The sequence below is a fragment of the Anomalospiza imberbis genome, chromosome 22 (assembly GCF_031753505.1).
Source record: "Anomalospiza imberbis isolate Cuckoo-Finch-1a 21T00152 chromosome 22, ASM3175350v1, whole genome shotgun sequence".
NCBI lineage: Eukaryota > Metazoa > Chordata > Aves > Passeriformes > Viduidae > Anomalospiza > Anomalospiza imberbis.
The window spans coordinates 3,350,565-3,377,361 of NC_089702.1; the positions used below are offsets into that span (position 1 = coordinate 3,350,565).

Genomic DNA, 26,797 nt, shown 5'->3' on the forward strand with positions numbered 1-26,797 from the left:
TTGAAACATTCACAAATGGCAAAAATAACAGGAATAATCTGCCAGCTGGAAGCTGCAGCCCATCGTTTTCCCATCAGAGCTGCCTGGAACAACCCACTTGAGAAACACTTAAGGAACACGTGTTCAAACATTCACTGCAGAGCTGCAAGCAGTGATGGGACTCATCCATCGGGTGACAGTGACACTTTGGCTCCGGTGGGAAAGTTGTCTTCTAACTCCCTGCAGCAGCTTCATTAACCCACAATTGATATGTTCCTCTAAATTTAAGCCAAGAGGAGTTGAAGGAGCCACAGACCTGCCCAGGACACAACTCATGACCCCTGCTCGCAGGTGATAAGGAGAGGGGCTGTGGGAAGCAGGCAGAGCAGGTGCCCTGGGATTGGCACATCCCAGGTACTTGTCACAGCTGGCATGGGTGTGGTGCAGCCCTGGCTAATCCATTCCCCAGAAATTCCTCCAAGGACACAACCAGGAGCCGTTTCGGTGGAAAGTTGCTTGAAAACAAAGCTTGACCAAGAGTCAGGGTATTCCAAGAGTGCCCAGGTGGCACTGAAAGTGCCACAGACACAGGTCCCTGGTGCTTCCACAGGAGGATGAAACTGAGCCCCAGACCATGAAAGCTGATGGTCCTGGATCATCTGAGACAGGAAAAATACCTGGAAATACAACATTTCCCTCTGAGAATGAAAACTTTGAGGGTCACACAATTTTCTTAATTGGTACAACTTTATCCTAAAAGAACTGCTGTTGGAAAATGATTCCTGGACTCAGCCATGCCTGCCTTGGACAAGTGATGAGAAGGAAAATTACCAGGGAGTCTGGAGGGGAGTGTGTGGCTGGCTGAACCGCTGAGCTCTCAACCACAGGCACAGGAAGTGCTATTGTGATTTTTAACTCTGCTTCATTTTCCTCCCCACTGAAATTAAATTTTCTCCTGCCCAAGCCCAGTGACCACACGATGTGCCCAGCAGCCTTCCTAGAACCACTGGCATCATCGATTAATGAGTCCTGTGCAGGCAGTGAACAAGGATGATTCATTATTGGCAACAACGCAGCTGTACATGGATTTTTTGGGGGGTGAAAGAAATAAATAAGGTCCCTGAGTGAAAGGCGGGTGATGAAGTGTAGCCTGGCTTTAATCCCAGTGTAATTGCTGCCATCACTCCTAATTATTGATAAATATTTTTCTAATTGTGGAAATTAAACAATTAGACATCCTTCCTTCCCTCGTGGAAATCTAACCAGATCAAAGTTCCGGATGCAGTCTGGAAACACGCTCCACTTGTAGGCAGGGGAAAACAGGGCTTCTCTCAAAACTTTCTCCCAAAACTTTCTCCCAAAGCGCCCCCCTCCCCCCCGCCTCTAGCCCTGCTGCTGGGAGCACAGACCCACCGGCAGGGTGTCCCCTGGCATATCCTGGGGGTTTCCTAGGAACACCTCCATCCCTGTGATCCCAAGGGATTCCAGGGCCAGGCAGGCAAAGAGTCATCCCTGCCAAGAGGATTCAGGTCATAGATCTTGCCCCAGTGACACGTTTTTCTCCATCCTGGAGAGGAGAACAGGCCAGTTAATGACCGGGCAGGCAGAGCTCCTTGGAAGTTAATAAGGGAGATTTACCGGCGTGCTGGAACGCACAGAAGGAGGTCACGCTGTTAATTCTCCTGCTGCTGATCCCTGTGGATAACTCTGCATCAGGAAATGAATTACCCAGAGAGGGGTATTAAAAGGGATAACTCTAATTCTTTGCTGAAGGAGAAGTGCTGCCTTTAACACTGAGCCCCTCGTACCCACTGTACCCAGATCCCACTCTCAGCAGGATCTGGCCCACAGCACCTCGCAACTGGAAAGAGTGAGATGAGAAAAATCCCTCCTTGAGATTTAAGCCATCTGGCAGGCTGTGTCCCCCTGCTCCCGAGACCCCAGGTTGGCCACAGCACCCCCAGGAAATATCCCCATAAAGTCATTTTTCTGTTCTCCATTTCCTGTCACACCTGACTAAATATCCGACAGTACTGACAGCCTAAATCCTGCACAATTCCATCCCACACCAAGTTACCTTCCCAAATCTTACTGCAGATTTTTGTTTGACTTCTTACGTGTTTTATCCCCCTGTACACCCACGCAGGCCAGTGGCTGTTCCACATCCAGACAAACCCCTGGAATCCACTTCCTTTCCCCCGTGCTCATCAGTGTGGGCTGTAATGAGCCTGATGGTTTCCATCCAAGTAATTCCACAGACAGGATCCAGAGCAGGGCTGACCCCGGGGGACTCAGCATCATCCAGCCCCGTGAGAGGGGACACCGGCAGGACTCCGGGGAGCCACAGCCCCACAGACAGGGTGGCAGCTGGGGGCACATGTCCTGCGTGTCCCCCAGCCCTCCCCAGCTGCTCCGGGAGCCGCGGGAGGAGAATCCCCAGGGAGTGACCGGAGCGGGGGACGGCAGCCATCTGCTCCAGAGCCCGGGGTCTGCGTCTAGAGACAGCTGAGTGACAAACAAGGTTAATGTCCCACGAGCGGGAACTGTCACTCTGCGTTAGGGCCCGGGTTTCACCTTCCATAGCACAAGACTCCAGCTCGGATCACGCGGGGAGAGGCGCCGGCAAACCGGGACGGGGCTGTGACCGGAGAGGCCTCTTACGGGGACCGGGGACCGTGGTGTTGGAAAGGCTTCTCCCTCCCGGCCATCAGGATCCTGCCCGTGTACCACGCCGTGCCGGAGGCTGCTCGGGTGGGGATGGGAGGGCAGGCAGCGGAGCAGAGCCCTGGGAAACCAGTCCACGGGGTCCTGGGTGCCGCGGGGACCGGCACCGTGCCAGCGACCTGAGCCGAGCCGCGGGTGTTCATTATTGAAGGCTGGGCAGGGTTACCGGAGGGACGGGTGTCCTGTTTCTGCAAGCACCTGCCCACAAAGACATCGGCTGTCGCGGGCACCTCCGTCCTTCCTTTGCAGCCACAACGTCACCAGGTGACCCACAGACACACACCAGCACACGCCGGCCTCCGGCTCCAAAGTGAAAGCCAACTTTATTGTCATATAAAGAACTAAAATGTCCCTTAACCCAAACACAGATGGGTCGGGTGGTCCCGGCATCCCCCATGCTGCGGGCACAAGAGGCGGCCTGGGGGAGCAGCCTGGAGGGGTTCAGTCGGGTCCCCCCCAGCCCCTTTTCTCCTCAGCCGGTTGCAGAGAGAGAAGGAGCTGCCTTGGGGCTGCGGGGAGGCCCGGATGGGAGCTGGGGCTGAGGTGTTTGTGCGTTGCAGAGCTCCTGCTCTGTGCTGGAATCAGGCACTTGTGGAAGGGCGTGGGCCCTGCTCCTGGCCGGCTCAGTCCCACGGCTCCCACTGACACCAGGCACGAGGGTCCAGGCAGCAGCAGGGGCTGCCCACACCAGGGGCTGAGGCTGGGCCTGGCAACAAGGCAGGTCTGGCCCGGTACAGAGGAGGTTCCAGCAGCTTTGGTTGGTGCTCTTGGTGAGTTAAGGCAATTTAGCATTGGTTGGTTTAAAAAAAGGCCAAAACCAGCAAAACCAGATGTCCCAGAGGCCAGACAGGCAGGTGGAAGAGTCTGGGGCTGCTCTGGCTTTGCTCTGAGTTGCCACTTGAACCCCGCATGCCCAAAAGTGGGCATTGACCCCTGCCTGTGCCAGCCCTGTGCTCAGCATCACCTCCACCACTGCCACCAGGAACCTGCAGCCCAGTACTGGAAGCGTCAAGAAGGGACTTTGGGATATTTTAGGGGAGATTCAGGCTCCTGACAGCAGTGCAGGAGTGGGGAGAGGACAGAGGAGCCGTGGCAGCTCCCTCCATCCTGCTTCCCATCACAGTGACCGGTCAGCAGCTTGTGAGGTGGGAGCTCCCCTCGGGCAGTGACACGAGCAGATGGCCAAGGGTGCTGCAAACACCCTCCCACGTGGTTCCCGAGAGCACCGAGGGGAAACCCACTCCCCCAGCATCCCAGCAGGGCTGGACGCGCTGCCAGGACCCCTAGCTGCCCTTCCATCAGCACCCACATCCCTTGGCAGCCCCAAAGGGCTCTGCCCCAGGGAGTTCATTCCCCGTTTGGTTCTCGTTGCCCACATTCCGAGAGGAAAGGCCCTGGGTTTTCCCATCAGTGACCCCATGTCTGAGTGGGGACCCCCACAGCCCTTGCCCCACCTGGCCTGAGTGCCGGGAAAGGGGCAGGGAGATGAAAGGGAAGATGGGGCGGCACCAACCGGTGTGTCCCCACCCCCTGCCCCACCTCTTGGTCCCGCTGACTGCCTTCGAAGTCCATGACCCTCCAGGGCCAGTGACCTGGCAGGGCATTGGCCTTGCACCTGTACTGCTCCTCCCCACTGCCCTCCCAGCAGAGACCCGTGCCCAGGCTGTCCTGGGCTGCCGTACCATCCCTTGAGCAGCCAAGGGGGAGCCGGGGAGAGATGAAAACACCGATTCCATTAATGCCCCAAGGGATCTCTGCAAAGGAAATATAAAAAGTTTTAGATGAAGTCCAAATGTCCAAGTCAGTCAGAGCAATGGCCGCATGCCGGGGGATGCTCTGGGTTGCTCCAGTCCTCCATAACTTGGGAGGATGCTGCAGATCCTCCGTGCTCATGTCTGATATTCATCCCTGTCCTCAGCCACCAGAGCCAGGGACTCCTCAGCCGTGGCTGCTGCTGCCAGGAGGAGAACAGAACAAATCCATGAGTATCTCTGTGCGATGCCAGTGGCTGGTGACAGCCCCTGGAGTGGCTGGTCCCCAGCTCCACACATGCCCATGTCCTGCAAGATGCTGGTGCTCACACCACAGTGCTGATGGTGGACGACTCCTCCGATCGCCGCTGCTTGCTGGGCAGTGACTTGAGATATTCCAGGTGCCGCCGGGCGTCCTCCTGGTTCTGCCTCACGTAGTAAACCAGGTAGGAAATCACCATGGCGAACCAGCCGAACATGGTGACCAGCATGGCGATGTCTGTGGTCTTCTTGTACACGTTGCAGAAGTCTGTGTCGGCAATGACCTGCAGGAAAGCTTTGCCCACGTGCTCCTCCTGCGTGGAGGAGTCGCACACGATGCCCCCCGAGGAGTCAGCCGCCAGCTCCACGGCACGGATCAGCTCCTGCAGCCGACAGTCACACAGCCATGGGTTGTTGGACAGGTTCACCTTGGCTTTCAGGTTGCTAAAGGCGTCTTTGCTGACCGATACCAGCCTGTTGGAAGACAAGTCCAGAGAGTGCAGGTGCTCTGCCAGGCCCTGGAAAGCCCCAGTTTCAATTCTGGCGATGGCATTGTGGGACAGATCCAGCTCCAGCAGGAGCGGCAGGTCCCGGAAGGCATCGCGAGGCAGGAAGGGGATTTGGTTGAAGTCCAGGTAGAGCTTGTTGGTGTCATTGGGGATGTCCCTGGGGACCTCGGTCAGTTGAGCGTTGCTGCAGCGAAAGGTCTTCAGCCCCTCCTCTTCTGAGGGGTAGCAGCCCTTAGGGAAGGCAGCAGCTGGGTGGAGGCAGGAGCCCAGGAGGAGGAGGAGGAAGACGCTCTGCAGGAGCAGTCCCATGGTGATGGGGCGGAGAAGAAGCCCCTGTGCCGCAGTCATGGTGCTGCACTGCCTTCCTCACAGCCACAGTGGCTTCAGCTGGACTTGGCACATCTGAAACAGGGACAACAAGGGGACAACGTCAGGCTAGGGGAGACAGGGGCAGAACTGTCACTGCGCTTGCTGTGAGCACCACATGTGACCCTAGCCATGAAGAAGGGACAAGGATGGGGACCAGGACAGCTGTCATGGCTCACACTTTCCCCCATGCCCGGCCATCACCTCTCTCTAGGCTCCTGCGTGGCAGGATCAGGCCCCAGGGGCTGGGCACGTCTCCTGCGCCGGCAGCTGGGTTGTAACAGCCGGAGGCGCTCGGGCTGAGCCAGAGGCGGGGTGAGCTCCCGCCCTGCCAAGGTCAAGGCGCCGCGATCGCTGCTCGCAGGAGGCCGGTGCATCCTGCGGCGGCCGGAGGACGCACCAACGCGAGCCCCGGCTCCGGGCGAGCGGCCGCTGCAGGCGGCCCCCGGGGAATGCCACGGAAAACATGAGCAGGCAGAGGCTCAGCAGGTTCCTGCTCCCGGCTCCGCTCTCCGGGAGCGCCTGGGGCACACGCGGACACGCGGCGGGTTTTCTCCTTCCGAGGGGACCGGCACAGGTGGGTGCTGGGTGCTGCTGTGCTCTGCCCGCTACCACCCCACCGTGGGGTCGGGCTGCTCACACCACCCCGTAACCATGGGCCCCATCCAGCCCTTGATTCCGGAGGGGAAAAGCGTCAGCAGGAAAGAAACAAAAACAGAAAAAGGAAATTCACTGGAGCTGAGCGTGCAACGAGTTCCCAGGGTGGTGGCAGCAGATAAGGGCCGGGTCTGAGCGCGCCGAGCTCTGCCCGGCTCTCCCAACCCTGGGTCTCACCACGTCCAGGGGTCCCAGCCTGTCCCTGTGCCGGTCGTGGCAGAGGAGCTCTGGAGGCAGGATCCAGGTGCTCTCCCACCATCCCACAATCAAAGCCACTGGCGCCAACAAGCACCTGTGCCAGCCGGTCGGGCAGAGCTGAGTGCTGCGGGAGCCCCGAGCTACGCCACCAGCAAAGCTGCCTGCTGGTCCCACTGCTCCCCGGAGCACCCCAACACCGGCAAACCCGCTTCGGGGTGCTGACCGGGGCTCCTCGGCGTGGTGCCGAGGCAGCCACTCAAGGGTGGTCCCCACAGCACAGGCAGGAGAGCACCCCGAGTGCTGGGCAGTGTCACACAGCCCTGCCACGCCGACACACCCCAAGGTCACACCTGTGCGGAGCTGACCCCTGCACTGCTGGAGCCCCGGGATCCAGGAGGGTCGTGAGAGGGAACCAGAGCTCAGGGCACACCAAAGGCACCGGGACCCCGGAGCCCACACTGCACCAGCACCCCATGTCTTCCAGAGGTAACCTGGGACAAACACAGCCCCTTGGTACCCTCTTCCCGCTGCTCGGGAAACCACCAGAATGAGCCGGGACCCGGTGTCCCGGGAGGGGGCTGCTTCGTCCACGGAAGCGGGACACCCCTGTGGGTGGGATGCGGACCAGACACGGCAGCAACAGCAGCCAGCCAGCCCTTGCCCCACCGCAGGTTTCCCAGCCCGCAGCAGGGCGCGGGGATCCCCAGCCCGACGCCGGGGGTCGCCGCCAGCGCCAGGAAATGCTGTTGAGGAGCCGGGGACAGTACGGACGCCAGGATTCTCCGTGAGCCCGGGGATGCCCGGGGATCCCCCCGGCCCCGCTTGGCACCGGGGGCGTCGCAGGCGAGGGAAGCCCCGGTGCTTCCCCGGGGGAAGCTCCGCTCTGTGCGGCGCTGCCGGCCCTCCCCTCCTCGCCTCCCGCCCCACCGGAGGTCCCGTTGCGGACTCACCTGCCTGCGCAGCCCCCGGCGGCGGAGCGGCCCCGCGCCCCGGGCCGGAGCGGCCGCGCCCCGCGCAGCGCGGCGGCCCCGGAGCCGGCGGCGGCGGCGGGGCCGGTGGGCGGGATCCTCCGCCCGGGCCTCCCCGGGGCTCCCCGCCCCCGACCCGCCCCGCCGGGGGGGCCGTGCAGCGCCGAGCACCCTCGGCCCCGCGCCCAAAGCCTTCCCAGCTCCTCGCTCCACGGGAGAAGCGCTGCCCCGGGTCCTCAGACAGGGAAGCGCGGGAAGACACCGGAGAGACCCAGTGAGGAGCTGCCGAGACCCCCGAGCCAGGGCCAGCTGGTGCCGGGGCGTCCCGGGACGCTCCATGGTCTCCGCCCCGCGCCCCCGCCGAACTCCGGTGGGAGCCGGCCCGGCCCCGCCCGGCCTCCCGGGCACTCGGCGCCCCCCGGTGCTGCCCCCGCAACCCCCCAGGAACCTCCTTATCCCCTCCCCAGCTCTTCGGGGGGAACAGGACCCCCCTACTCCCACTCCAGCGGGGTCACGGTGCCCGCCCTGCACCAGCATCGCTTACTCGGGGAAACCCGACCCGCGGCGGTGGCACCGGGCGGGGCGAGATCCAGGGGAACCGGAGTGGGTCCCCAGCCCAGCCCCCAGCTTTCCGGGCCGGGGGCCGCCAGGCTGGGCTGCGGCTCGGGGTCCCGCCGCCCCAGGGCACCGGCGAGTCTGGCTCAGGACCATGGAGAGCGGCCGCCGTTACCGGGCCCCGGGGCCGCCGGGAGGGACGCGGCTCCCGCTGCCCCGGTCCCGGATCTCCGCGGCGGGACAGCCCGGCCCCGGGCACTGACGTTCTCCCGCTGCTGCGGGGGGATAAACCATTTTAGGAGGCGCCTGGCCTGGATCTCGCTTCAATTAGGAAAAGGGAAGCTGACGGCAGCCAGACACGGCAGCAGACAGATCCTCCCCAGAGACCCCCGCACCCCACGGAGCCCCGCGCACCCCCGCGGCCAGACCATTGATGGGTCTGGCACCCTGGAAGTGTTAAAAAAAACGTGTGGATGTGTACTTGGGGACATGGTTTAGTGGTGAAGGTGACAGTGCTTGGTTGTTGGTTGGAGTCGATGATCTTAGAGGTCTTTTTGATGTTTCCATGCCCGCAGCCAAGCTCGACGCCGAACCGGTGCCAGGCTCACGGGGCAGGGTTGTCCCGGGACACCGGCAGGCAGCAGCAGGCAGCCACAGCTGGTGCTCTTAAACACTTCTGTAGCATCTCCCCGTCCGGCCGGGGAGCGGAGCAGCCCCGTGCTGCCCATCACCATTCCCAGCGCCGCCGGGAGCTCTGCACGCAGCGGGAGCTGGGATGGGCATGTTGGGATGTGGCGGCTTCGGTGACACAGCTGCACGCCACGGGACGGGGCCGAGGAGCCAAGGTGACAGGCAGGTGCGTGGGGGGACCCGGAGAGGCCGTGGGTGATCCCGGCAGCGGGAGAAGCCCCAGAGCTGCACCCCACGGGGGTCCCGCGTGGAGGACACGGCACCCACCAGCACAAAACCTGCAGTGCAGCACGACACACGCAGACCCTTCCCACCGCAGGGTGGCTAAAAATAGCTGGCACCGGCTTCTCGCTGCCACCACGGTACTAAATATAACCGGCATCGACCGGGCAGCGGGACCGGCAGCAGGCAGAGCGGGAGCTGAGCACGGCCCGGCACCGGCAGGGGCTGGGAGCGAACGAGGCCTAGGAATCCACACGGGAACAGCCACCCTGAGCACGGGGGAAACGCGGGTGCAGCTGCCGGTGAGCGGATGGGGCCGGATCCCCCCAGGGAAATCCCCGCCCCCGGTGCCGGTGTTCCCTGGGCGGGTGAACGCGGTGTGGGGAGCCCAGGGAGCGGGTCGGGTTCCCCCCGCGCTCCACCGGCAGCGGCGGCTGCTGCATCACGGAGAGCGATGAATATTTATGGCCGTTTAAAAATAGCTGCTGCATTGTGCTTCCCCCTCACGTGCGGAGCCAGCGGGGTGCGGGGAAGCTGCTAAATTAGATGTCACCGCGCAGAGAGCTGCTCAGTCAGGCAGGAGCAGGATAAAAATAGAGCCTGCTGTGCGTGCGTGGATCTCCTGCAAAGCAGGACCGGATCCCGTGGGATCCCCCGCCTCCGCACCGGCATCCCCGCACCGCGCCCTGCCAAGAGAGCACCGCAGAGGAGCCGGGCGGGGACAACGCGGTTCTACCGGCTGGCAATCAGTGGCCTTCCATCTGCTTTGCCCCACATCTGCGTCTCTCCGTGCCCAAAGCCCTCTGGAAGCAGACATTGCTGAGCTCTGGCTCCGGCAAGTGACCCCACGCCCTGCCAGCAGCACGGTGCCAGCATGTGGCACCCAGGCAGCCCCGGCCCTGGCAGCCCGCGGGGTCTCCGTGCTCTCTCGCCGTGCCCTGTCAGGATGAGCGGCTGGAGGCGAGGCAGGTTGGATGCAGACAGGGTTGGGACACACAGCTCAGCCTGGAGGCACAGGGGCACTCTGGGAACCTCGACGTCGCTGTGACTCCACCTGGGCCAACACCCAAACCCAGCGTGGGCTGCGCCGAGCAAAGTGTCTGTGCCAGCTCGGGAGGCTGCGAGTGGCACCGGCAGAGCCGCAGGCAGCCGGGAGCACCTCGCTCGGGCCCCGCACAGTGGCTCCGCCGCTGCCCCTTCGCTGCTGGAAGAGCCGGCAGCAGGCACACACAGAGCCCTGCACAGATGGCTGCGGCACCCGTGGGCCGTGCCAGCCCCACGCGATGAGCTTTGATGGTTGTGCAAACAAAAGCGGAGCCAGATGGTCTCCCCCGCGCTCCAGCGCTGGAATCCTGCGCTCGCTCCCAGCCCCGACCTTGGCCGGGCGTCCTGCATCGCTGCCGGGGCTGTCTGCACAATGCTGCTGCTGGGATTTTCACGCTATCACGGAATCAGAGGAGTTTGGGTGGGAAGGGACTTTAAAAACCACCTAGGGCCACTCTATGACATGGGCAGGGACACATTCCAGTACCCCAGATCGCTCCAAGCCCTGTCCAACCTGGCCTCGCACACTTCCAGGGATGGAGCAGCCACAGCTCCTTCTGGAAGCTGCCCCAGTGTTCCGCCACCCTCGGATTTCGCCTGGGAAAAGCGGCGGGGGGGGCAGCCCACCCTCCCCGGGCAGGTTGGAGGCACCCAGCCGGGTCTGGGGTCCCCTGTGAGCGGAGCGGGGGTCGGCGCAGCCCCCGATGCCCTTCCCGGAGCCGCTCCCGCCGGTTCCCATGGCGGCTCCGCCTCTCCCGCTGCTGCCGGACTACAGCTCCCGGCGTGCCGCGGCGGGGCGGGCCTAGGGGCCGCCGGGAGCGCACCGGGAGAGCACCGGGAGCGCGGCGGAGCGAGCGCCGGCCCCGCCGAGCCGAGCCGGGCCGGACCGGGCGGGAGCGGTGAGTGCGGGCCGGGGGCGCGGGGCGGGACCGGGGGGCTCTGCCCTCCCCGGGGGCGGCGGCGGCCGAGCCCCGCGGCGGCGCCGGGGGAAGGCGCCGCGCATGGGCCCGGCCCGAAAGGAAAACACCCCAGAAGAGAGAAGCGGGTGCTGGGATGGAGCTGGGAAGCACGGGGCGGGAGCGGGGGGTCCCAGTTGGGTAGTGCGGGTCCCCACGGTGCGGTCACGCTGTGCAGAGCCCGGCCGGCAGCGGGTCCTGCCCCGGCCTCCCGGCGCACCGTCCCGTCCCGGCGAAACGGGGGAGAAAGTGGGGTCTGGGACTCCACGTGAGCCCGGAGGAGCCCAAGCTCGGCCTTCGCTTCGTGTCCAAGATCTCCCGTTAAATCCACTAGGAAAGGCCGAGGGGGCAGGATCGCCGCCCTCAGCCGGGGCGGCTCACGCGTGTCCTCGTCCCCGTGTCCTCGTCGCCGTGTTCCCCGTGTCCCCTCCGGGGCTCTGGCAACCCCGGGCCCCCCGAGGAGGAACCGGGCAGCGCTGGGGCTCAGATATGTCCAACACGGCCCCGGGCTGGAGGGACAGGGAGCATTTTGTTCCCAGTCTCACCTCTCACCCAGCACCCGCCTCCCAGCACCAGCGTCCCCCGTGTCCTCCGTGCTCTGGTTCATCCGTTGCCATCGGCACAGAAAGGTTTAAAGGATTTGTTTGGGAGGTGGCAGCTGTTGCTGCTAGAGATTGGGATCTGTGATCCGTGGCATCATCGTCACCTGCAGTCTGGGAACACTCAAGATCAAGATAAGCACCCGAGCCCTGCTTCCCTCACCAGCCCAGTGAAGATCCTGCAGCAGGGTGCCAGGATGGGACCATGATCCTGAAATGCCTGGGGGAGAGTAACAACACTGCCAAATCATAGGATAATTTATTTAAGATGGAAAAGGCCTTTAAGATCATCAAGTCGAAGCGTTAAGCAGGGGAACAGGAAGAGATGGTGGTCACACTCCTCTGGGGACAAAGGTGAGGAAGGAGCTGCCCCTGGACAGGGAGCAGGACAGGCAGGGTGAGGCACAGGGAGGGCTCAGCTCCACTGCCACGTTGTGCCCTTTGCCAATGGCCACAGCTCCGACTTTTCCCCCCCTTGGATGGCCACTGTCCAATGTCAGCACAGCCCTGACCTTCACCCTCAGCCTGGTGCAACATTCAGGCTTTTCTGTTCCAAAAAAAAGGGGAAAGCAGAGTCTGGCAGCAGCTGCTCTGGGAAGGGGGAGCTGGAGTCCTTCCCGTGGTGGGCTGTGTCTTGTCCTGCAGGTGAACAAATCCTGGTGTGGAATTAGAAAGCAAACATGGCATGTGGGATGAGGGTAGGGACAGAGCTCTGGGAGCTGATGCGCCTTCAGACAGGCTTGTGCAATCCAAAATTTAGGAGAGCTGGGCCAAGTGCTGCAGAGCCCAGGGCAGAGCTGGTGAAATATTTAAGGTGGGGAAGAACAGAGTTGGAGATAGGGAATCACCCTCATTGCAGCAGTGAGTGCTTGGTGTGTCTGTATGTCCTGCAAGAATGAATTAACCTCTTGTATGTGTCAGCTCCCATCCCTCTAATCCTTAATTTTACAAGGAAGGGAAACTGAGGCACGGGAAGGAGAATTGCTTCACATACAGCTTCTAAGTTGGGCCCTTTCCCACCCAGTTGTGGGTCTGCAACTGCCCTCGTTTGCAGAGGAGACCAAATCCAAGCTGCTCCTTAGTTTTTGGAAGTTACACTCGTGGTTGGAAATTCCACAGCACCAGCCACGTGCACCTCTGGCTGCAGGAAGCTTCCACAGCCCCTGGATAACAGTATCAGGAAAGACTCCTGGAGAGAAGGTTTTTAACTGTTGATGAAACTAGATTTTAAGGCCTCCAGTGAGAGCACAGATCACTTTCTGTGGGCAGTCCTTTCCCACATCCCTTCTTCTGCAGCCCTGTGTCGCTCCAAGACCCAGCCATGTGGTTCCTCCTGCACAGCTGGAATCCCACAGACACAGCTCTCTGTGGAGCATCAGATTGTTCCTCACGCCTGTCTCCAACATCCTCCAGACTAAACAAACCCGTTCCCTTCCAGCTGTCCTTGCAGGTCATGTTTTTCCTACACCTCTGCTCATTTTCTCCATCATCTCCCAGGACTGGACAATGTTCACCCAACATCCAGGAGAGCTGTTTCCCATGTGTGGCACTCAGCACTCCTGTTTACACATTCCATAGGGTGTTTTTCTTTTTGTTGTTGTAACAATCTGACTCTTTTTGACTCATTTATGCTTCGCCCCAACCCCCAGTTTTCCTTCTGAGAGCCCTTGGGAATTGCAGCAGGTTTAGGACAGATCTGCTCCCTCTGTCAGGGGTGAAGTGCTGAACTCTGGCTCTCCGTCCTGTTTCCAAATCAAACTTTGGGCTTTTCTCTGGAATATCCGTAAGTTGGTGACCTGGGAGGTGGGCAACAAGGGAGTGAGCACCCCACAGACCTTCAGCCTCTTTCCTGGAAACAAAATCCTTCTCCAGGTATGAGCCCCCTGATAGAGAGAGGTGAGGATCTGCAGCAGCAGCTGCCTGTGTGCATGGAAGAGGTTTGGGAGTTACTTGGAGCATTCCAAGAGCTGTGGAGTGGAGGCTGGCTGTGAGTCCCAGCCTTGGGCAGGAGTGGGGATGGTGCCAGCTCCTGAGACAAGGCAGGCCCAGCGCTCCACGAGGGAGCTGGGAACAGCTGGCAGTGAGGAGAGTGTGATGTTGGATCTGGCTCGGGCTCGCCTCCGGAGAGCTGGAGGGAACAGCAACACAGCTTCCAGCTATGGGAAGCAACAGAAAAGCCACAAGGCCAGACATCAGGAAACAGCCTTCACTGTGGGGTGCTGTAGCCAAGGAGGATGAACTGGATCATCTCATCAAGCTCCTCTTCCGTGGGACACAAAGATGATTTTACATAAGAATTCCCCTGATCTTGGTGTGAAGACATTCAGCTTTACAGTGGGTTTAGTTTGTGCTGTTTTCTGTAAGCCCTAGATACCAGTGAGCCAGAGCTCTCCTGCTGCCACTGGCACTGTGTCAGTCCAGAAAGCCACTTGATACCTTCACTGTCTCAGAGGCACCACCCCAAGGACTTGCTCTGAGAGGGTGATACTGTCTTGCTTCCTCTCCTGTGGCAAGCACATTTACAACACTCTCCCTCCTGGCATTGTCCAGAAAACCATCTTTGTGCTCCTCCTACATGGCAGTTGTTCTTTCCAGGTAGGGTAAGGGCTAACTCCTCCACAGCTCTTCCTCCTGAAACATCCTCCCAAGGCACTTTGTGCTGTTATCTCTCCCTTTTTACGTTCCTCAAGAAGAATCTCATTCCTTCCCTGGGGGGCAATTTTTTTTGTTCCTCTTTTTTTCCCCTCTGTAAGTCTTGAATCTGAAGGCAAAACATGTGAGCCAGAGTAGGAGACAAGTAAATCTCCCGAGCTGTGCAGAACCGTGTTCGTTTAGTTAAATTAATTAGGAGATCTGTTGATACAGAGCCTTTTCTCTGCAAATGCTCTGTTCCCTTCCCAAGTTTAAGGCATGCTGACTCCATAAACATGCAGGAAGCTTCCTGTGCTGTGTGTTTCCATGATTAACACTGTGATGAGGATTTAAAAGTGCTTAAAAGTATTGGTTTGAGTTTTGTCAGGCAGTCGTGGGATTGAACCTCAACACCTCAGCTCCAGGAAAACATCTCAAATCACAAGAAGCTTCTGTCACAGACAAGCTTCCCACACATAATTCCCAAATCTCAACCACTCCCGGAGTTAGCGACGTCAGCTCTAAGAATGGCAATAAAGAGGGGCAGAGGAGGGAACTGACTCGGGATTTTTATAGCAAACAGCAGATTTTGGGTTTGCTTGACAACCAGTCGGTGGTCAGCCCCACTGAGCAGTCTGGATCCGGGCTCTGACCTCAGTGTTTCTGTTCCAGGGGCTCCCATCAGCCAGGAGAGCCAGGATGAACGTGGGAACGGCGCACAGCGAGGTGAACCCCAACACCCGGGTCATGAACAGCCGCGGCATCTGGCTGTCCTACGTGCTGGGCATCGGGCTGCTGCACATCGTGCTCCTCAGCATCCCCTTCTTCAGCGTCCCGGTGGTCTGGACTCTCACCAACATCATCCACAACCTGGTAAGGGAGCGCCGTGGCCCGGGGCACATCCAGGGAACCTTGGCACAGCTGTTCCTCTGAGCAATCTGCTGAGATTCCTGTTGGAACAATTCCTTTGTGTTTCCAAAGATGCCGGGTGAGTTGCTCAACCTCCAGCCCTCAGCCTGTACTGGTGCCTCTGGGTCATGGATTTAAATCCAGCCCAGGTGCAGGTGAGGTAGCAATACCTGGTGAGGCTGCTCAGAGGGGACATGGATTCATTTCCTGTAGGGCAAGTCCTTTGTCATGACCCCTTCCCAAAGGAATCTGTGACAGACCCCATCACTGGGGTTAGTAAAACCTGAATTGGCCTCATAAGAGTTAAGAAAAAACAAGATTAACCCCCAGATTTTATTCTGCCTAAAGTAAAAGATTAGTCCAGGAAGTGATTCTTCCCTCTGAAGATCAGGTCTCCACATAGGTCCCCTTGGGCACAGGGGACAAAAAATTTCAGGGATGGAGCAACTGATTGTGTATCTTTTATTTTAAATAATATCTCACCCTGGGAATATTCCAGAGATTAAAATTACAGGGATTGAGTACCCTCATGATAAGTTATTACTAGTGGGGGATAAAAACCTCCACAAACGCCCAAACTGGAGCTGCTCAGGAGATAAAAACCTCCACAAACCCTCAAACTGGAGCTGCTCAGGAGATAAAAACAACCACAAACCCTCAAACTGGAGCTGCTCAGCACTCAGCTCACGAGCTGCTGGCTTCTCACCCATCTTCCCTGGCAGCTTTAGTTTCTGAGGACAAAAAGGAATTTAAAGGCCAGGAGTGGCTGTACTTCGGAGCTGGAATGTTTGTCTGTGACTTGTGTTCCCCTGGTAATCAGGGGGTGACAGACCTTCTCCCAGCACATTTTCGGGGAGCCTTCAGGCAGCAGGCAGGCGCTAATCTGCTGATCGCAGAGATCCCAGGGCTGTAATCTTGCCACCGCCTCCTTGGCTCACACCCAGGAGCCGAGCGAGAGGTCTGACGTGGAGCAGCCGAGCTGCCCGGGCCTTTCCCAACTCTCCTTTCCCTGCCTCCCTGGCCGCTCCGGCTTTTTCAGCAGCGTCACATCCCTCTAGCGGAACGGCGCGGGGGGTGCAAGCGCCCAGATCCGCTGCCCTGGGTCTGGGGATTTTGGGGTGCAGGGCCCCGTGTGCCTCACGCTGTGTGTCCTGCAGAGCATGTACATCTTCCTGCACACCGTGAAGGGAACCCCCTTCGAGACCCCGGACCAGGGCAAGGCCCGGCTGCTCACGCACTGGGAGCAGATGGATTACGGAGTCCAGTTCACCGCTTCCCGCAAGTTCCTCACCATCATGCCCATCGTCCTGTGAGTATTCTGGGGTGGCTGAGCTGCCTCGTGTCCCAGTGCCCATCAGTGTTCTGTCCTGGGAGACAGACACATGGAATGCCACAGCTCAGTTTGCCTCTCCTTCTGTTCCCACCCTCCTTTTCCAGGTATTTTCTAACCAGCTTCTACACCAAGTACGACCGGATACACTTCATCATCAACACCATCTCCCTCATGAGCGTCCTGATCCCCAAACTGCCTCAGTTGCACGGAGTCCGGATCTTTGGGATCAACAAGTACTGAGCGGCGTGGCCGGAGCGCATGGCGGAGGAGCGGGGCCAAGGGGGGATTCTTCTCTCCAGCCCCGTTTCCTCCCCCCACGCAGACTGGGATGTGGTTTGGCAGCGGCTGTTTAAACGCAGATCCCAACAGACACATTCCGCATGCTGGATCCTCGTGCCCAATAAATCCAAACCAGCTCCAGAGTAGAGTTTAGTGCGGAGCAGGACGTGCGACACCGGATTTCTCTTCTCCCAAGGTCATCAATAGATGCAAAACCATTGAGACTTTGAGGTACAACAAGGATGAATTCTGGGAAGAGTCTCATCAATTCCAGACATGGAATGACGAGGATAGGGATGAGGGGAAAAGCTTTTAGTGCTGGTACTATTGCTGTGGTAAATGCACTTTAAAATACATTTCCCTTCCTGAAGCTGGGTGCTTTGAACAGAACATGAGGGAAATCCAAAGGGATACAGCCAGGCTTTCCCAGGACTGGATTGTTTTGCGGTCTGATTTCCAATTTTAGGTGGGAAGTAGGAGGGGGAAGTGAATGACAGATTTTTATTTTGCAATCGTTGACACCACTGAGAAGGGAAGTTCCTTTCCTAAAAACAGCACAGGAAGAAATGACCTGCAGTTTGACAAAGCTTTTGGTTTCCTATAGCACCATCCATATGGCCCAGGGAAAAGGTGGATAGATCCAAAATCATGCTTGTTATTTTCAGTTTATACCCAAATCTGCCCCGGTAACTCCTTTCCCCACCCCAAACTTGCTGTTTGTAAGTGCACAGGGGCTCAGTGGGCATTTGGATCAAGGTCTGAGGGCAATTGATTTAATGACTGACACCAAATGCCGTGGAGCTCCTTGGAACATGGACATGGACAGGTGTGGGAGAGGCTGACAGTGGGCAGGTACAGGAGGAGGGCTGATTGCTCTAATCAAACATGCAGCCGTCCTTGACTTGAATTTTTTCTCCTCACTTCAGCTCCTTGGTTGCTTAAGTGCATGTGAGTGGGATTTGCCAGTTCTCCACAGACTCAAGGGTTGGATTTCTGGCTTACCTGGAAATCTGTCCCTCAGCTCCATGCCCAAGAGCTGTGTGAGCAGCAGCACCAGCAGCAGATGAATTCACCAGCAAAGGAGTCAGTTTGTCACTGATAGTAGATCCTTTCACAGAGGAACAAAATCAAGCCTTTTTCCTCTAAAATTACCACCTAAATAAAGCAGGCTTAGGTTTCCTGGCTGAGACAGCTTTTACTATTTTACTGAAAATCAGAATGACCTGATTTCCCTTTGGGTTGTGTCCCAGATGGAATGGGTTTTCCCTCACTCTTCCCCTGTAACCCCACAAAAACCTATATTTTTGTTGTCTTAGTGCTTATATTGTCTCACCTTTTTTGACAATGGTATAAATCTTTTAAATCCGCTTTTTTTTTGTCCTTGCAGTAGCAAATCCAGCTTTAGAGGACGTGGTGGAAAGTTTTGAGGTTTTAGATGGTCTGTGCATAGGACATGGAAGGGGGAGTTTTTAGATCTGTTAATACTCCTTGCATAATTGTAGGCAAGTTGCTTCACTTCTCTCTCAGACTTCCTTTGGGACTGCTACAGGGAAGGGAAAATACGGAGTGTACCTCATAGGGCTGCTGGAATGCGGGGAGAATAATTCCCTAATGTGTTTGGAAAGTGGAAATCCAAGTGAAAAGGAAGTTTTCAAGCAGGTAGAAGGAGAAGAGAATCTGGCTGGAGACCCCAGGGTATTGACAGATGTGCAATTTCCTTGATGGGCAGTTTAAATAAACCTTCAAATCTAGGATAGAAGAGCTGCTGCTTTAGCTGAGGTACTCTCTACCCTAATCGGCTCTTTAAGCTACTAGACAATGATAATTGTGATAAAAATAGAGATATTTCATCAATCAGCTGGGAAATGACACAGACATGAGCAGTATTCCTGCGGGAGAGGCTGCTCCAAGGAGGGGCAGGTCCTGGCAGGGTGCCTGAGGCTGGAGCTGAAATGCTGATTGTGGTGCTGAACAGGCCTGAGTGTCTGCCCAGACACCACTTCCATCTCCAGGAGAAATGAAAGAAAACTAATTATTGCCATAGAAAACATGGGAAAAAACATCTTTTCTGCAACAGAAACAGCCTCTAGATGCTTTCAAACAAGACTCCTCACAGACAGACATATGCTGGGTATTTCTAAGCATATGCACATCGCAGATTTGTACATTTAGAATAATTATCAATTGAAAGGATTGGCTTTTTTTTTAATGAGATACAGCAATCCCCAGAGTCTCCTTGAAGGCATTAACACAGCTATGGGTTTGAACACTTGTGTGGTCACTGACACTCTGGTCATCTGAACCTGTTTCCTTAAATTAAATATGAACTGGGACTCAGAATGGGATTATAAACTTCTCCAACAAGAGGTTCTAAAGCATAAAGCCCCAGACTTGTAATTAAGACTCTGTCTAGCAACAAAAGTAAATATTTTTTGATTTCTCTCCTTCACACAAATGATCAAAACAGCCAATGCCAGAGTCATGTGATTCTTTACAACACAGGTGTGGCATTTTTCCATGGAATAACTGAGATTAAATTGGACTCAGTTAATCCAATCAAGGAAAACATAAATGGAAACATAAGTAATATGGAAAGAAGTGAGTTGAAGAAAGATTTCACATTCTATTGTGGTGAATTAAGTATTTCTATATGATTAATAAGTATTTGAACAATTACACATCAGGTAACATCTTCCTTAAGATCCCAACTTAAGGGCAGGTGTCAGGATCAATCAAAAATAAAAAGCGGGAAGTTAACTGTAATTAAACCACCATTCTTGGGTGTACCTGAGGCAGTCTGAAGGGAAAGGACAGCATGAGCAGGCTGAGGTGTGGTCAGACATGTCCTGGCAGGGGACAGATCAGGGGTGAAGCCACACTGTGGGAGGAGAAACGAAATGTGAGCAGATGTGGTGCTGCATGGAGGAGATAACTGATTGTTACTAATCTGAAATGGGATTCTGATCACATCACGCTTGACAGCTTTCCTCTCACACTGGTCCTGTATCATGATCAGGACAAGTTCCTACCTGGAAAGATCAAATCTCCTGTGATGGAAAAACAACTCCTGGTAAGTTATTTTAAGCTTTCCTGTTTTGGTCTGCAATGAAAGAGAAAAGGTTTTGAAAGGCTGGAAGCCTTCTCAGGAACTGGCAGCAGCCTGTCCCATCTTGTACTTGGCAAAGCCTCTTGAGCCACTGTCAGCACCACACGTTTCCATGGGGTACTGCAACCCCTGCTCCAGGACACTCAGAAAACCAGCAAGTCCTCCCAGCCTGATGCTCCTGAATCAGGGATCCTGACCTGGGAGTCCTTTCACAGAACTACGAGGCTGGCTAACAGCCCAAACCTTTGCAGGAAAAAAGCCTATAAAATTTAACTAAATGGAGGGCTACTTATTCTCGAGTACTTTATGTTTGAATCACTGTTCAATTTTGGGTTGTTTTTAAAAGCTCGGTACTGGCCCTCGAGGAGGGGACAGCAGTGGGTTAACACATTAATATTCCTTCTTGTGACTTATGTTGCTTTATCATTGCCTAGAATATCTTCTAAGCATGTGAGTGTTGGTGTGTCCATACCCTCCTTGGATCAGTTAAATCAGCTGAATAAGTTGGGAGGGTTTTTAAAGAATGTTCTGTATAAAGTTTTAGGGTTTTTTCCCCATAGCCTTCTTTTTCGCTGTGGATACAGAAGTCTCATGTAGAGAACTTTCTAAAATAAAGCGTGAATATTTTTATTACTCCTTTGTACAGTATTCTAAGAGAGACTAATAAAAGTGAAGTATTCAGGTAAAAACTTGCACTTGAGTCATGGAATCTTCGCATGGATGGTTTTTGCTGTCATACAAGCATGGCAATGTATCCAGGAGACATGGAATGGCTCGGGTTAGAAGGCACCATAAGGCTCCAGGGTAATTCCCAGCGCCTGCCATGGGCAGGGACACCTTCCATAGCCCAGGTTGCTCCAAGCCACATCCAACCTGGCCTTGGACACTCCCAGAGATGGGGCAGCCACAGCTGCTCTGGGAAACCTGTTCTGGGGCCACACCACCCACGCAGAGAGGAATTTCGTGCCAATATTCCCTCCTGAGTCCATTTCTCCATCTGTCAAAGAACAGTAGCATTACCTGGCTCAATAAATTTGAATCATGCAATGATGGAATGGTTTGGCTTGAAGAGACTTAAAGCCAATCCAGTCCCACCTGCTGCCAGGGGCAGGGACACATTCCTGTCCAATCTGGTCTGGGACACTTCCAGCAGTGAACTTATATCTCCTACATCTGTAGAAGTTCCAGCAATCCACAGCCCCTGTAACAGACTCCGCTCAGTGACTAAAAAGGAAGTGTTGCGTAAGCAACAGCCGATTTGTGGAAGTAGAACACTGGTGATAAGGATGTAAAATTACTGAAGTGACCTCACAGCTGGGAACAACTTGATAAGCTGCTGGGTACAGCCGGGAGTCTTCCAGCACAGATCGGGTCTAACACTGCCCCTACTCAGGTGTTGCTTCAGGGAGAACCCCGATAGCAAGGTAAGAGAAATCAATTTACTCTTTGCTCTGCGTTTGTGGTGGTGCAAGCTTCCTGTGCAACTCACAGCTCCTGTATCTCACAAACACTTCCACACCTCTGAGCAGAAGGGAAGCCAGAGAACTTCTCCCCAGTCCTGCTGTTCTCCAGAGGCCACATCACCTCAGCAGCCCCACAGTCTGCTCTGCACGCCCCCCACCCCACACACAGGCAAGTGCATTATCCCAGAGCTGTGGGTGGGGGAGAGGGTTGGTGGGAGCTCTCTGTTAAGTGCTCTTGTTTAGTTTTTCTTCTCTTCTTGAAGACCTTCAAGGGCATGAGACCTGAAAGGGCTACTAACCTTGAGCATCCTGTTTGTCTTTGGAATGGTTTAAACTCAAAGAGAGCATGGTTAGATGGGATATTGGGAAGAAATCTCTCTCAGGGTGCTGAGGCGTCAGAACAGGGTGCTCAGAGAAGCTGTGGCTGCCCCATCCATGGAAGTGTCTATAACCAGGCTGGACAGGGCTTGGAGCAGCCTGGGAGACTGGAAGTTGTACCTGACCATGGCAGGGAAGGGGAATGGGAGAAGCCTGAAGGTCCCTTCCTATTGAAACCAGTCTGGATTGCCCAATTTACCTTCCCCAGCTCTTTCCCGTAAAACACCAGAAAAGTGAAACTGAAACTTTTTGATAAAAACAAGCTGTATCAGAAAACAAACAAGGGTTTCTTTCTGACCCTCAAACACCAGCTCTCCACTGCAGACCAACAGCGCCTGCTCAATAAGGCTGGGCTGAGCTGAGGTCTCTATTCTGGGAGAAATTTGTCTCCAAAAACAGTACCCTGGGGGTCTACCAGCTGTGCTTTCTCTGCACAATCACTGAGGCTCAACAGCAAAGGGGGACAAGGCCAAACAACCCACAGGTCCTGCTGCTTCCTCTTAAAAGACTCCCTGAAACTACCCTGTGAAACTTGAGTCCTTGGACAGTGAGGGGGGTTTTGAGTAATTATTTTGAAATCTTCTTAAAGTCATGTTTTGTTACAATGTCCTCCTATTATTTCAAGTAATTCAGCTTAGCTTGTGTTCTCTCTTTCCCAAGGCACAAATCCCCTTGGCTTTGCTTCAAAACCTCAGCCACAGCCAGAATGTTTAAAAAACTCACCAAATTCATAGTAAATCAAATGGATCCATACAAACAATTGGTCCCTGTCGAGAGCATCGCAGACAATGAGCACTTCAGGCCTCTCTATCTAGTGAAAAAAAAAAGCAAACCAAAAACCATATTCCACCCAGCTCCCTACTACCAGCGGACAGGGTTCACGCTGGAGGATGTGCTGCTGCCTGGAGAAGATGGCAAAATCATAGGTAAGCCCCAAATTTATCAATGTAAATTTATCAAATCCCATAGATAATGTTTTTGAATTGTTTGTGGCTGAACTGTACCAAGTTCCAGCTTTCTTGTGTGTGTGATGTACGTACAGTGCTGCTGTGTAGTGCTGCTTAAGATAACACATGGAATTATTTCAGAGTCTCTCCATCAAGAATCCAGCCAATTTACTCTCACAAAAGTCAGCGCTGACCAAGCTGATGGAGGTCTCAGCATTTCTTTTGACCCTACGAATGTAGAGCTGAAAGGAGGTGCCTCCTTGTCCAAAGAGTTTTCCATTACACCACAGAAGAAGAGTGTATCACTGGAATCACTGGAGGCACTGAGAAGAGAAAGGTAAGGAATGACAAAGGGAGCACACACACTCCAGCCATCTCCCTCCAGTACACACCAGGTTAAGAATGGGTTTTCAACAGCCAAAAACCAAGATTAAGACCTTAGGGCATGAACTTCCTCTAACTAGGCCAGGTCAGACAGAGAATGGAGTGACAAGTTCCCCCATGAGCCTCCTCTTATACAGGCTTATTCCCCCAGATGCCTCAGCTGCTCCCGGTGCTCCAGACCCTTCCTATCCTTTTCCTCTTTTAGAGAAATCAACATGGATCATTCCTTCATCCGACAACTACGGAGAACAGACATCCACCTGTACGTGGTCACTGAAATCCTCGAAGCCTCGGAGGAGGCTGTCTACAAGGAATCCACCAAGGCAGATAGGGGCTTCAAGGCCAAATTTTATGCCACACTCTGTGCACAGGTTTGGCTTCTCCCTCCTTGCTTCCCCAACACCTGCACCCATGTGTTCTAACAGGTTGTTTCCTTTATCCAGAGCAACAGGGAGGAGAAACAAAGCATAGTCATACCCAAGGGCTGCACACTGGCCTTCAGGACCATCCCACTACACATTAGAGATGGAGCATGGGGTAAGCAACTTCCAGAAATGACCAAGTTCTCCATTCCAGAAGAGGAAGAATATTTTATGAAGCACCACTTGCTCCCAGAGCTACCTTCAGCTTGTCTGGAAATAGGAGGAAGCAGTGTGAGAGACAGAAATCACCTTGGGGAGGTCAGATAACCCATGAAAGTTCAAAGATGCTCTTTGGGGAGGGGCCAGTAAAGAAAGGAAAAAAGGAAGCCTCAGATCCACATTTCAGGAGCTGCAGAGCTCCTGGTGATAAATGGCACAAAGAGCAGAGTTTTGGTGTTTCTTTTCCTTTCCTACTCAGAAGAGAAGAGCCAGGGAGGAAACTGAGTAGGTGACCACCATTGGGAAGGCTGGTATAGAAAACTGTCGCTTTCATCCTCTTTTAGATCTGGATTATTTCCCAGCAGAAACTGTGAGAAAGACGGCTTATGTAGCTGATGGTAAGTAATGGATTTTACTGCTTCCACATGCACAACTTTTGGCTGCTTTGGGTAAGATGGAATCTCCCAGCATAAAACAAACCACCAGGAGAAATGTGTTTGCCTCTTCCCTGAGGCACCACAACTGCCCCAATTCCATATCGCTTCAAACTACTGTTTCAAACTCTGGGTTTAGAGCTGCCACTGAGCTCCTAGAACTCAAGTGACAGATTTTGACTCCTTCTGGTTTGCAGGTCCCTCAACAGGAAAATTAGGAGAAGTCATGACAGAAGTTCAATATTCCTGCCGAATTTTCCCCGAGTTGTCCCCTGACCTGCTGCTCATCATCTTAAACACCATCAAAGCTGTGATGAGAGACAAGAACCTCCTTCAAGAGTTCAGACAGAAAGTAAGTGAAGCTTTTCTTACTGCCATGATTTATAAATACAGACACATCCACAACCACACCTCTTGCCCCACAAGTCACCTGCCCTGTGCCACAACTGTCCATCCAAAATTCCCTCACTCAGCACATCTCCCTGCTTAGGACAAGCAGCAGCCTTGGCCCTCAAATCCTGACTTTTCTTTTTCTTGATCCTCCAGATGGAAGAAGTTCCTGAGCAAGATGATGGTTATGAGCTGGAAACGGAGAGCCCAGACTTAGAAAACCTGTTCAGCACCTTGCAGCATTCTCCAAGAGATCATCTCCTTCTGCTGGCAGAGGGGATCACCTACGTCCTTGATGCTTTGCACGGTGAGGCTTTGGCTCTTCAAGAGGGAAATCAAGGCAGGGATGACTCCCACTCCTCCATTCCCTCCTTCCTTATTCTCATACCCCTCCTCCTCCTGAAGTGAAATCTACATCCAAGTCCCATGGAGGGGAGAGGAGACAAACCCCCTCTGCACCCATCCAGGGCTCCCTGCTCCATCAAAGTCAGGTCAAAGCTTCCTCCCAAGAGCCAGCCCAGATCTCTGCTCTGGTGACCAGTGACAGGTGTTGGGGAAGATGAAATAGGAAAACCTTATAAATATGATTGCCTGGCAAAAGATTTGGAAAATACAGACATTGAGATGAGAACTAGATTTGAAATAACAAACCTTGACTACTGAATAACTAGAAAACAGTAGTATAGCCAGGTTGAAAGCAATCCCCCTTTCTGATTAAACAACGCCCTTTACCTGCAGATAGGTCCAAAGGTCAAATGGAATGCTCTGTCTCACCCCCAATGTCTGGTTCATCCCACACCTGTGACCCTCCCCTGCAGTATCAGGTATCTGGGACCCCACTGGCCCAAGTCCTGCTCCAGCCCACCTTGAAGCCCCCTGATAAGGTGTGCCCGAGGGACCAGACTCCCTCTTGGACCTTCCCCTGGGACCCTCACCTGGAACCCTCGCTCACTCTCTCTCCCTCTCCCTCTCCCCCTGGGCCTGCCACGAGTTGCGCCTGGCAACTCCAAGCAGGGCCTTTCCCCCCTTTTAATAAACCACATCTTCCAAGACCTGACTTCAGAGATCTCTCATCCATCCAAACCGTCCTGGAGACCCGTGCTCGCTACAGACAGGACCCAAGCAATGGCTGGAGCTGTGTCTGGGACAGTTACACTGGATATCAGGGAAAGGTTCTTACCCCAGAGGGTGCTCAGGCACTGAACAGACTCCCCAGGGAATGGTCACAGCGCCAAGGCTGACACAGCTCCAGGAGTGTTTGGACAACGCTCTCAGCACTGCTAGGATTGCTGAGATTGTCCTGTGCAGGGATGGGAGTTGTACATCAATTATCCTTGTATGCCCCTTCCAACCCAGTATTCCATGATTCTGTGAGCAGCAGCCAGATCACTCTCACAGTGAGCCTGCACAAATCATTTATATTAGAGCACCCAAAACCTTTGACCAAAGGATCATTTCCTGCAAGAAATGATCACCCTTCCCATCCTCTTCACTCTTTCCCATCCTGCTCACCAGTCCCAGCCCACCAGCAACCTCCATGACCTTGATGCAAGGTTTTGGATCCAAACCCAGTTTCTTTCTTCAGAGTTAACGGACGATCAGCTGCTGCTGCTGCTGGAATCCTTGGAAAGGAAGATTGTGTTCCAACAGCTGAACCTGGTGAGAACACAAATCACACTTGGCTCCTTTCAAGGGGAGGCGGGGGCTCTGTAAATTCTAGCAACATTTCCATAATGATGACACAAGCTGAGTACTGGTTGAAATTCTGATTTTGCTTTTTTTGTCGTTGCTCTGAAGGTTGAAAACCTCCTGAAACATGACCTGGATGAGGGGATGGACTCTTTCCTCGTGGATTCCGGGCTGCTCTTCTCAGATGAGGAGGAACAGATGTTAACCATTGCCCTGGTGGAGCTGAGTGGAGTGCAGCTCCAGCAAGATGGTTTAGCTGTCCCTAGGGATCAACCCTTCCAGGCCGTGGCAGCCCTGTTTGTGGCCCTGTATGCCCTTAACTTCCTGAGTGGTAGGCTGTACCTGTCCCTGCCCCGGGAGCCCCTCTGCAAGGTCTTGTGAAATCTCTGCTGACAAGGCAGTTTTCTCTCCCAATATCAGCCTTGTTAATAGTCAAGGCTGATTTGGCTGGCAAAAGGAAATTTAAGGCAGGAAACTTCATTGTGCATACTAAAGGTTGGATATCAAAGTGGATTTCTTTCACTGACACCTCCCTGGTCACTGCCATCATCCCCGAGACATTCAATGGAAACATGCAGCACTTTAGAGCGAGCATACTCTCATTATCACTCTATAAATAAAGAGGACTTTCTTGCTACACAGCTGGATGTCCTCAAAGTCAATTTCTTAATGTTGTGTGGTTTTGGTCCCACAGTACCTCTGACAAGTTTGGCATACCATGTGAAAAATAGAGGCAGTTAGCCCAGGGGTGTGCCTGCAGCAAGGGACAGCACTGCTCACCTGTGCGGGCACCG

The 26,797-nt window shown here is 54.9% G+C and overlaps 3 protein-coding genes and 1 long non-coding RNA gene across 4 annotated transcripts; 2 read left to right on the forward strand and 2 right to left on the reverse strand.

The window, feature by feature from the left end:
* Positions 1–3,007: 3,007 nt before the first annotated feature.
* LRRC3C (leucine rich repeat containing 3C) lies at positions 3,008–7,509 on the reverse strand. Its single transcript, XM_068212242.1, has 2 exons — positions 7,396–7,509; positions 3,008–5,626 (listed from the first exon to the last, which is right to left on the reverse strand). Exon 2 carries the CDS (start codon positions 5,570–5,572, stop codon positions 4,781–4,783), a length of 792 nt encoding a protein of 263 aa, XP_068068343.1. The 5' UTR covers positions 5,573–5,626; positions 7,396–7,509; the 3' UTR covers positions 3,008–4,780.
* A 3,187-nt stretch (positions 7,510–10,696) lies between these two features.
* ORMDL3 (ORMDL sphingolipid biosynthesis regulator 3) lies at positions 10,697–20,426 on the forward strand. Its single transcript, XM_068212245.1, has 4 exons — positions 10,697–10,823; positions 14,783–14,983; positions 16,177–16,328; positions 16,457–20,426. The coding sequence occupies exons 2-4, from the start codon at positions 14,810–14,812 to the stop codon at positions 16,590–16,592; spliced, it is 462 nt and encodes a 153-aa protein (XP_068068346.1). The 5' UTR covers positions 10,697–10,823; positions 14,783–14,809; the 3' UTR covers positions 16,593–20,426.
* LOC137486767 (uncharacterized) lies at positions 18,711–22,419 on the reverse strand. Its single transcript, XR_011005791.1, has 2 exons — positions 22,302–22,419; positions 18,711–21,258 (listed from the first exon to the last, which is right to left on the reverse strand). It is a non-coding gene; the product is annotated as an uncharacterized lncRNA (long non-coding RNA).
* Positions 21,044–26,642, forward strand: GSDMA (gasdermin A). Its single transcript, XM_068212228.1, has 11 exons — positions 21,044–21,161; positions 21,267–21,369; positions 22,239–22,504; positions 22,667–22,862; positions 23,115–23,280; positions 23,353–23,446; positions 23,835–23,888; positions 24,122–24,276; positions 24,471–24,621; positions 25,900–25,973; positions 26,112–26,642. Exons 3-11 carry the CDS (start codon positions 22,285–22,287, stop codon positions 26,382–26,384), a joined length of 1,383 nt encoding a protein of 460 aa, XP_068068329.1. The 5' UTR covers positions 21,044–21,161; positions 21,267–21,369; positions 22,239–22,284; the 3' UTR covers positions 26,385–26,642.
* Positions 26,643–26,797: the final 155 nt, after the last annotated feature.

Coding starts and splice junctions, on each gene's coding strand:
- LRRC3C (XM_068212242.1), bottom strand. CDS start 5,572: ATGACTGCGGCACAGGGGCTTCTTCTCCGCCCCATCACCATGGGACTG.
- ORMDL3 (XM_068212245.1), top strand. CDS start 14,810: ATGAACGTGGGAACGGCGCACAGCGAGGTGAACCCCAACACCCGGGTC. Junction 14,984..16,176: donor CCAACATCATCCACAACCTG/GTAAGGGAGCGC, acceptor TGTGTCCTGCAG/AGCATGTACATCTTCCTGCA. Junction 16,329..16,456: donor ACCATCATGCCCATCGTCCT/GTGAGTATTCTG, acceptor CTCCTTTTCCAG/GTATTTTCTAACCAGCTTCT.
- GSDMA (XM_068212228.1), top strand. CDS start 22,285: ATGTTTAAAAAACTCACCAAATTCATAGTAAATCAAATGGATCCATAC. Junction 23,281..23,352: donor ATGCCACACTCTGTGCACAG/GTTTGGCTTCTC, acceptor TCCTTTATCCAG/AGCAACAGGGAGGAGAAACA. Junction 23,889..24,121: donor GACGGCTTATGTAGCTGATG/GTAAGTAATGGA, acceptor TCTGGTTTGCAG/GTCCCTCAACAGGAAAATTA.